General features: G+C 45.3%; 1 protein-coding gene across 4 annotated transcripts in view; it reads right to left on the minus strand.

Annotated features, from left to right (window-relative positions):
- Positions 1-9715, minus strand: part of SNX19 (sorting nexin 19) — a 36798-nt gene extending 27083 nt beyond the window's left edge. For 2 of the 4 annotated variants that reach the window (XM_036930088.2, XM_036930087.2), the window contains exons 1-7: positions 7508-9715; positions 5580-5721; positions 4659-4759; positions 4435-4554; positions 2437-2567; positions 1151-1247; positions 484-664 (exon numbers count right to left, since the gene is read on the minus strand). In XM_036930088.2, coding sequence (XP_036785983.2) covers positions 484-664; positions 1151-1247; positions 2437-2567; positions 4435-4554; positions 4659-4759; positions 5580-5721; positions 7508-9211 — 2476 coding nt within the window. In that variant the 5' untranslated portion in view covers positions 9212-9715. The remainder of the gene's footprint in view (positions 1-483; positions 665-1150; positions 1248-2436; positions 2568-4434; positions 4555-4658; positions 4760-5579; positions 5722-7507) is intronic. The other 2 variants (XM_036930085.2, XM_036930086.2) reach the window with 2 other exon arrangements.
- Between the last annotated feature and the right edge of the window lie 203 nt (positions 9716-9918).

Raw genomic sequence — 9918 nt, forward strand, 5'->3', positions numbered from 1 at the left:
AGCCAATAGTACAAGATCACTCAGAGGAAGTATGCAAGAGTAAGAACAGAGCCAAGATAAAGCTCTGGAAGACTAACAAGGGGGCCAACAGAGGGGATGGAGAAGGGATCACAAGAAAGGCAGAAAGAAAATCATGGAAGTGGTACCACAGACACTAATGAAGAAAGTTCCCAGATCAAGGGAGTAGTCCAAGGATATGTCAGAGCATGCCCCAAATAACTTGAATATGAAAATATTATGAGCATGGATCTATCTTGTTGGATTGGAACTCCCTATTTTTGTGGTCTGTTCCTCTGCTCAACACAGTTCTGGAGACTGTATTGTATTCGTCTTTGTATCCCAGGGCTCAGCGCAGTACATCAAACATTGGTATTTAACACATGGCCTGCTTAACTGAACAGAGGAGAAATTACAGTGATAGGTGCTAACTAGGCCAAGTGGACTGCACCCTAGTTCCTTCCTCTGTGGGAGAGTGTCACTTACCTGGACCACTGCTACCGAGGCCCTGGGCTGGCACAGCTGCGTCTGACAAGGAACCATCCACACAGCCTTCAGAGGTTTGGTCGTGACCTTTCCCTGGAGCTTCTGCTAGCTGCACTTCTAGTAACTTGGTCTGTTTTTCAATAAAGGATTCCATCCCAGACATGGATAGGATCTCTGACTCCTGAAGAAAGAGCCAGCAGCACGTCATATAAAGAATACAGAAAGCAGGAGAGCCACTGCAGCACTTTCGGTTTTCCCTGCACCTTCCCTGACAAAGTGTGGTGAGTATAGAACCCAGCTGGCTCTGTGACGGCTCTAGAAACATTTCCATTTTTTATCTAATTCCAAGTAAAACAATGCCTTTGTATTCTAGCTTGCTGCAAACACGTTTGGGTCATCTGTTCTCTTCCAGGAACTGACTTTCTTTCTCATGCTGTCATCCATTATCCCAAACACACAACTCTTGAGAAGCCAAGCTACCAGCCTAGAACTAACAGAAATTCCAAACCACTTGTCAAAAACACTTTCAGAATACAAACTAGAGATCCAATTGTTGGTTAAATCCTTTAGCAAGGCACTTAAATCCTTTGGAGAATGTCTCAACCAACTGTAACTGCAGGATCAACATCACAGCATTAATTCCAGGAGTCATCTGGGAACTTCTTACCATACTGCCTTCCTGAAGACAGTAGAAAATCTTCTCATGTGCTTCAGTTATATTCAGTGCTGGAGCTATTTTACTAGATGAGAACCTCAGTCTGGACCTGGTACAGAAACAAAGAGCAGAAACAATTTAATTCATGGTCATGATCTCCACACAAAGGATTGAAAAGTATTAATACCTTAAAACAAGAAAACCTATAATTATTCTTGGGAGCTTAATATGGTCGGAGCTGCTAGGAGACCTGGCCCTGAAATCCCACGAACTATATATTCTGGCAATTCTTAATATAGTACAACTTCTACATTAAGCTATGTCTACAGTGCATTTGTGAAAGGGTCTTTGCTCATGTAAAATAGGTACCAGTTTTTCATAGGCTATAAGAGTGGCTGACACATTCTACAACTCATTAAAAATGTGCTGAAGATTAAACACACCAGTGGCACAGACTAAGCTTTTTGTTGCTGGCATCCTTTTGTACATCTACTTATTCCCCTTATGTTCCAAGTAAAACCAGGGAAGGGACTGCAAGTGCTAACCTCCACGTTTGAAGGAATAGGGTTCTTAAAAACACAGGCATTATGGTCACCCATCAAGATATGGGCCTAGTGAAAAACAGGCTAAGAACTGTGTTATTTTTGGCCCAAGGTTCTGTGAAACATGAACAAAGAGATAGTCAGACACACACACACATGGAAACACTCTCCACTCCCACCCTGAAAAACACACACACATTCTCTTCATATGGTCCACATTCACAGATACGAGTTTCCAGTAAGGTAAGTTGATGCTCCTCCCTTCCACGTGCTGGCTCTGAGGGCTGTCACAGAACATCTGGGTCCCTCTTGCAGGAGTAGCCACAATAACCAGTTGCTAAAATAGGCCCTGCAGGTGTCCATTCTAGCCCTTTCCTGGTATATGCAGCTTCTGAGTCAAGATTTCCAGAAATGATGGCTGAGATCAGTGAAAAGCCTTAATTCTTAATAGAAAAGAAACCTCTATTTTCTAAGGGAACAGTAAAAGAGACTATCCATATTCTAGTTTTCCTTCAAGTCAAAAATCCTGGTTCAGTCTGGGTCCTGCATTCCCATGGCAAGACAAACATTCAGGGGGCTGCCTATTCAAGATCTCAGAGTCCTCTGGGTTGAGCATTGAGGAGTATGGAGTATGGCTTTGTATAGAAACTATGTGTATGACCCATCTCTTCTCTTCCAGGGCTTGAGAATGGTGGAGGATTGGGAATCAACCTGAGACTTGGGAAAGGGTCCCTGGGTGATTGAAGGGCTTCTCACTTGCTAGCCTTCTTGCCTTCTGTCTGGGGCTTGCTTTCTGTCTCGGCCTCACTTAGCTCCTCTGTCGGGCTCTGGGGTTCAGAGCGAGGAAATGCTGTCTTCAAAGTATCCACGATAGCACTCACCACCATCTGTAGGGGTCAGAGATGCAGGGTCAGACAGAAACCAAGGTGCGACTATCTCATGATGCTTTATGCTGTCAGGACGAGTAGACAATTAAGCTATCCAGCAGAGCCTTACCCAACGGCACAGTCAGATTCCAGCTAATGCCTTAGTGGCAACTATCCTCCCTTTTCCCTATGGCCATAAAAATCCTTCTCAATGGAATTAAGACAAACAATGCATGGGAAAAGAAGCCAAAACAAACAATGGGGTAAATAAAATCCTAGTTCTGCATGCTGGTGAAATACTTTTCATTTTTAAATTCTTTGTATATAAAAGAATGATTTTTAGTTTCCTAATTGGTACTTTTGCCAAGATGTGACTAAGTGGAAGTAATACAGATAACAATATGTAAAGAAAAAAAACAGTGAAGATTATCAAAATTAGAAACACAGTCTAGAGGCATATGTATCATATAAACATGCTCAGAGTAATTCACATAAATACTTGTTTTTTCCAGTGAATTCAAATAATTTATCTTTTTTATGTACAGAAAGAATAATAAAAATCATTCAGGTCAAAATTAAGGAATCTGGAATTGATATTTATTTCTTTACTCATAAAGATCAAATAAAACAATACTCACTGAAGAGTAAGAATTATCTCTATTTCTCAGAATGGGAAAATGACATATAGGTATTTGCTAAAAAGGAAAATGTACAAACAAATGAAACTCTAAAATATCAAAGAAATGGAAAAAGCATTTACTTTTTTTTTGGTGCCTCTCACTAATTAACACTGCTGGCAGGGAGCAGCACCATGCCTTCCTTCTTTAATTCAATCTTGTGTTAATCCTCTACAAGGAGTACAGCTAAGACAAGGCTGAAATGATCAAGACTGCAGTGTAGACTAGTAGATACAAACCAGGAAAAGAACACAGAGGATAGTGTGAATGTAGATAATGTCACTTAGAAAATGAAACTTGCTCTGGAGGCTCACAAAATTGTAGTCTTTGGCGGGGGGGTACCTATCTGCCTTGTTCACTGCTGTTACCACCAGCAGCTAGTACAGTATGAGGCTTGAACCGGGCAAGCAATGTGTAGATGTTGGAGAATCAATGGATGAACACATCTACGTGGAACTCTGGGGGTTTTGCCTCCATTCCTTTCTAGTTTGCAGTTTTTCCCTCATTGCAGTGAATGTCTCATAACTCCTACCCATGAAATTCCACTTTATCATTTTATCCCCTGAAGTCTAGATAAGAGGGATGCTCTTCTTCTGCAAATGAGTCAGTACTTTTCTAACCTTTTAAAACATAACACCAGCTTTTGATAAACATAACCTCAGACTTCTGCCCTAGAGACTCTAAAACCAGTTGGAAATCTCTGCTTCCAGGCTGTGTTACACAAATGTCCTTCTCCTACCATGTAAAGAGATTCTGAGATTCAGAGATTCTTGAAGAAAGTACAATTCTCTCCACATTGTTGTCTAGCAGAGACTGGCTACACCAATCTAAATCCAGCTTAGTGCCCTGTCTTGGGCTGTTTTCCTGAGTGACCAACACTGGGAATGATCTTCATCCCCCAGAAGAGACCTTCCTGCCCCCACTTACCTATGGAGGTACAGATCTACCCTTGTACCCTTCTACTAGAACAATGTCATGGTATCTCCAGAAAATATGTGTACACTTACAGTGTCATGGGTATTGTATCCTCACAGTTGATCACTGCAATTCAGCAAGTTGATGACCCAATCAATATTTGGCAAAAAATTCAAATCCATGTTTTATTGATTCTTCTGTGCTGCCCACCCTCCCACCTCTCCACCTCTTATAGTTCAAGAACTGCCTTCACTCTGATGAGAAACTAAGGCTGAGCACAGTGACCCTGCTGGTACCTTGTCTATTCTGGAGACCATGAATGGTTTCTTGACAAAAGCGATGCGAGCATCTGTGTTCAGAGCAAGGAACTCCTGCACCTCCTCACTATTAGCAATCTCAGGAATGGCACACAGTTGCTGCAAAAGATAGAAGAAAGATTTCAAAGAATTTTCAGTTCCCCCAGATCTCTCCACCTTAGCTGGTAAGAATGAGAACAGAGCCAAAACAGAAGAATGCTGACCTTTAGAAATGATTCCAGGAGGCTCTTACGGGCTTCTACTCTGTCATTATCCATATTTCCAAATGGAAGATCTGGAAAGAGCTTTTTAGGCCCCTTTACATCTTTGGGGATAAAAAAAAGGCTCATTCACTGTGAGCTGTTCCATACAAAACACAACATATATGTAAAGAAAACAGAACTGTGTATATATTCCCCTGGGATTTATTTCAGAAATCCCAAATATACCCCAGGATAAAACACATACAACCTATGCTCATTATTAATGTTAATTATTATGGTATTAAAGGCCATATGCTAAGAGTGGTTCAAATGAGGACCCTGAATTCCAATTACCCAAGTTTAAATTTTGGTTCTAATCTCTACTGTAAGAATGACCTTTGGAAAGTTGTTTAATCTTTGTTTGACTTTGTTTCTTTTCTGTAAAATGGGGATAATGATAATATATATCTCATAAGCTGTTACGAGAATCAAATGAGCTAGTATGTATAAAGTGCTTAGAAGAGAACCTGGCATATATTTTTCAGCTTGGTTCAGTATTAGCTATTATTATTAAAAAAGAAAATGCTTAACAGAAATCCACAACTTATGCTTAAACTTATTAAAATGTTTATTACGGGCATTTTTTAAAAATAAAGGTGATTGGCATTTTTTAAAAACAAAGGTGATTACCAATTTTTAAAAAACATAGGAGCTGCTTAAGTAGCTTACTTTTAGAATCGCAGTACTTCAGAAAGCATGTGCTCAGTGCTGTTTAGCACTAAAACCCGAAACACCTGGAAACCAGGGGGAGGCGCACAGGGCCCTCAATACTGCAGTCTGCTCCTCCACCCCACCCCACGAATGAACAGGCCTCCAGCCTCTCAGATCAGATGGCTAGATGTGAACAGCGAGCAGGCAGTCCAGGCTGGGGAAACTCCTTACTTTTGATGAACTTTCGTAGATCTGATTTCTCCTCCAGACGCGTCTGCAGATTCAGGAACTCACGGTAGCGGCGATTCACAGTGTGGTAGGCCACCTGCTGCAGGCTGCTGCTGTTGTCACCACCGTCAAGGGCCGTCTCATACTGTTGAATGAACAAATTCGTTCACGGCATCAGGTCAATGGCTACACAGTACCAGTGGAGTAGGGGTAAAGGAAGGGAGATGTTCCTATTCTGTTCTTGAACCTACCAGATCAGATTTCTGTTTTAAGTTATAATGCATAACTCAAATTCCAACTGGCAGAAGTATGAGATGTATCTCCCAACACATGTAGTCCACAAAGAGAGAAAAGAGTTTACTCTTCTCCATTCCCTTCTTCCATCTCAAAGCTCCCTCCTGCAAACACATTCTTAATTTATAAAAATGGCTACATGGCTATTTTCCAAATCCCAATGACAGAGTATAAAACAGACAGTACAACACCAATAAAAATGCTACCACCTCTTTCACCCTAAATTATGAGGTCGGAGATTATAGGGATAACCATTTGTCACTATATTAAACAAGTGATTAATTCCTCCATATTAGTTGGGGTAAGAACACACAATCCCAAACAGCTGATGCACAAAAATCATTTGTTTGCCTGGGATGTATTAAAGGGACATGTGTTTTTGTTCTGGGCAGATTATTACCGATGGAACTAAACTGAATTTCCTTTCTCCTAAGTCATATCATCTGTATGATTAGAAGTCATGTGAAGTTTGGAGTCAAAATTTGCTATCTTCATACTCTTGGAGGGCCAGTATTTGGAAAAGATAAGTTGTAATTATATTTCCCCAAAGTGAACACCCAGAACTGCATGAAAGCTGCAACTTAGTACAGGGGAAGACTTTTTGACAGAGGAGCTAAGCTATAATGAATTGCTGTGGAAGAGCTATACGTATGCTTGCTCTCATTAGAAGTAGATTACCATTATTGTTTGGTTGAGGTATTACACTATGGGGCAACTGATGGAAGAAATTACCTTCTTGGTGGAATTTGTGGCTGGTGGTTTAAAATTTTCTAAAGCCAGAGGGAGACAGGTATTCATTATGAACTCACATGAGCCAAGTAGTCCCTCAGACCAGTACAGAGATGGAAAAGCCTAGGTGAGAGACATGGATAGAATTCACGGTGGGGCTTTGGAGCAACTGAAGTTACACAGCTTTCTGTGGAACATTCTGCTCTTTGAGGGACACTATTCCATAGTGATACATTCCCAAACCTGGATATATCTCAAAATCATCTGGGCTACTTTTTAAATATATGGATTCTGATCGGCTCTGATGGATTCTGAATGAGAATTTCCAATAATGGGTTCCAGTAGTGTATATTTTTTAAAAAGTATTAAAAAAAAAAACTCTCCGGGTGACTTGGAGGAAGCCTACCCTAAAACCAGTTTTAGGGAACTGCTGCTCTAACTGCACCAACCATCTGATACATGAACCCCCTTCATATCATCTCTGCCAAGTAGTTCCTACTTCTGTGCTTAAACATCTCTAGGAATGAGGAACTTGCTGCCTTCTGAAGTCTATATAGGTAAATAACTCCTCCTAAAACAAATTGCAAAAGATACTACTAATTAAAAAGAAGAAAGAATTTAGCAGGGAAGAAACTTGCAAAGACAATTTCTGGATAAGCCTCTATTCATTGGAAACCATGGAAAAATATGACTCTCAGTATCCTAACAATCCTGAGACTCTGGGATTGTTTGTGTGGGGGGACAGAAATCTGCCTTACAAATGAGCTTCAGACCAATCATATACGGATGCTTGTTGAATTAAACACAGCAAACTACAGCAGCTCTTCCCTTAGAAAATTAGCTTCACCGACTGCTTACCAGACCTATCCCCAGCCCAGAGTGGGTGGCGACAGTTCTAATCCTCTTACCTTCACCGTGTAGAGCGTGTATGGGTGGAATCCGGTGCCACTGTGCTCTCGAGCAGTAATGGTGCCAGTGATACGAAGGTTCTGGATGACAACTGGGCCATCTGGACTACTCAAGGGCTCGAAGCTGAAGGTGGCTGAGCTGAGAGGACCAGCTGAAGAAGAGGAAAGCAGAACTTGTGGCAGACTAGGATCTTGCGAGCTCACGCCATTGGTCAGGTCCTTCTCTAAGCATGAGGGCCGTGAAGGGAAGGTGCTTTCCGGACTTGACAGCAATGCTCTAAGAGAGGTGACATCTCCTTGCTCTACCTCCTTGTCTGCTGTGTCAATCTGGATATCTGGGCAGGAGTTCAGCATGGACACCAACAGGCCTGTCTCTGTTTCTATTCCTGGACCCTCCTCAGCCTCTGCTCCTTCAATTCCTTCAGCTTCCTCACCATCCTTAGGCTCCAGAGACTGGGGACTCTGTAGGGCACACAGCGCATCCTGGATCCTGTCAGAGAGGAAATTGACTGGGGTCATGAGCATGATGGTTTCTTTGCCCAGTTCAGACAGTGGAGACTCCAGCTCTGCATCTTCACATAAGAATAGAGGGCCTCGAATATCGGGCTGTAGGAAATGAGATGAGTTGTTTCCTACTTTTCTTTCTTCCAGCATGCCACCAAAATCTCCCTCTATAGCTTCATGGCCTTCTTCAACTTCTGGGGAGGGCTGTGAAGGCCCCTCTTGCTCACTACAGTTTAGAAGCACTGGGGCTGCTGCTGGAGAAGGGACTTTTACTTCTGGCAGGCTCTGTACCTCAACAATCAGTGGCAGAGATGTGGGCACTGAGGGCTGATCCAGAGCACTGGCTGGACGGAGCGGTTTAACCACTTCTGCTGGATTATTTCTGGTCCTGGAAAAGATGCCTACGAGTACAAGGTGGATCCAGTCTGGATCTGACAGCTTGCTGATCAGCGGTAAGATTACATTGCAAGTAATGAGTTCGACCACGACATGGCGACCGGTCCGGGTCTCCAGGTGGGGCTTTGGCACTAGTTCTTGGAGCAACAAATCCACAATGCCCCGAGTGTAGCTGACCTCAGCACTGGGATTTTGTACAGCAGGATGCGGGGCAGCAGACTGGCAGTACGCGTCCCAGAGCTGGGAGGGCTCAACTGTACCACTCAGCTTCCCTGCCGTGGCCTCCTTTGCCTGAATATAGCTCTGCAGGTGACAACCACAGAGAGTTAGAACCCTCTGGGCAAGAGCATGTCTGTTCCCCATGCCCATCCTCCTCCGGAGCTCCTGGACCAACCCTCTCATAGCCGCCTCCATTTCATCCTCAAAGGCTGGCTCCTGGCTCACTGAGCGATACCAGGATGACACAAAGTCCCGAATAATCATGTGGATGGTGCGGTTGATCTCCTGTTCCAGCTGCCTCTCTGCCTCAGGGTTTGGCGGGCAGACGGTCACTGGAATGAATCGTTCCAGGTGCAGTCGACCGGACGCCCCCTCGATGGCGTTTGAGCCCAGCCATCCTCCCAGCACCACCAGCAATGCAGAGAGAAGGCACAGAAGCCACACGTTGACCAGAAAGTGGATGACCAGTAGCCAGCCGAGCACGACCCCCACAGCCATCAGCTTCCGGCTGCTCAGCAGGTTATCGAGGTTACAGCTGGACCCCGCGGGGGCCTCCTGTATGGAGGCCGCGGTCTCCGCACTCATGGCTGGGAGGAACAGGCGGCTCCCGGGACGACCGCCCGCCCTCTTTCTATTTTACTGAGTTAGGGGTGGGGCGTAACTGTGCCGCAGACATGAAGAAATCTGGGGAGCTATTCGGGGCCGGGCCGGGGCCCTGGGCCCTGATGTCCTACAGCCGCAGCAAAGCCGCACTGGCAGCTCCGCTGCTCCCTCCCGCTCCGGCCCCTTCCGGCGGAGACACTGCTCTGGAGGGAAGCTCTGCGGCCGTCATAACGCAGGGTCGGGGAGCCTCGGCGCTGCCTGGCGGGGCGGGCAGGGCCTGCGGGGCCCCTCACCCGACACTTACTGACGCCGACGGCCGGGACCGAACAGGGCGGCGCCACACACCGCCGGGGCGGGGGCGCCCAGACTGAGCATCGACGTCCAGAGGGCTCAACAGTGCCTCCTCCGTCGGCCTCGGAGAAGCCCTTCGCGGGGCAGGGGCGGCCCGGCGATTGCGCTCCCGGCCTCGGTTCTGTCAGGGCTGCCGACCGGCGGTGACCCGCGATAGCTTCCGGGTCGATGTCGACGGAGAGAGGCATGCTGGGAAAGCGGCCGAGCTTCCCCGAGGCGCGGAGCTGCGGGGCGCCCCCTGGTGGTAGGAAGTCGCCGTGACAGCACCAGCGCAAGCAGCTCTCCGAACCTGCAGTGCAGAGCTCATGCTGGCTGAGATGGCCCAAAATTCCGAAAGA

This window comes from Manis pentadactyla, chromosome 13, assembly GCF_030020395.1.
Source record: "Manis pentadactyla isolate mManPen7 chromosome 13, mManPen7.hap1, whole genome shotgun sequence".
Classification (NCBI taxonomy): domain Eukaryota; kingdom Metazoa; phylum Chordata; class Mammalia; order Pholidota; family Manidae; genus Manis; species Manis pentadactyla.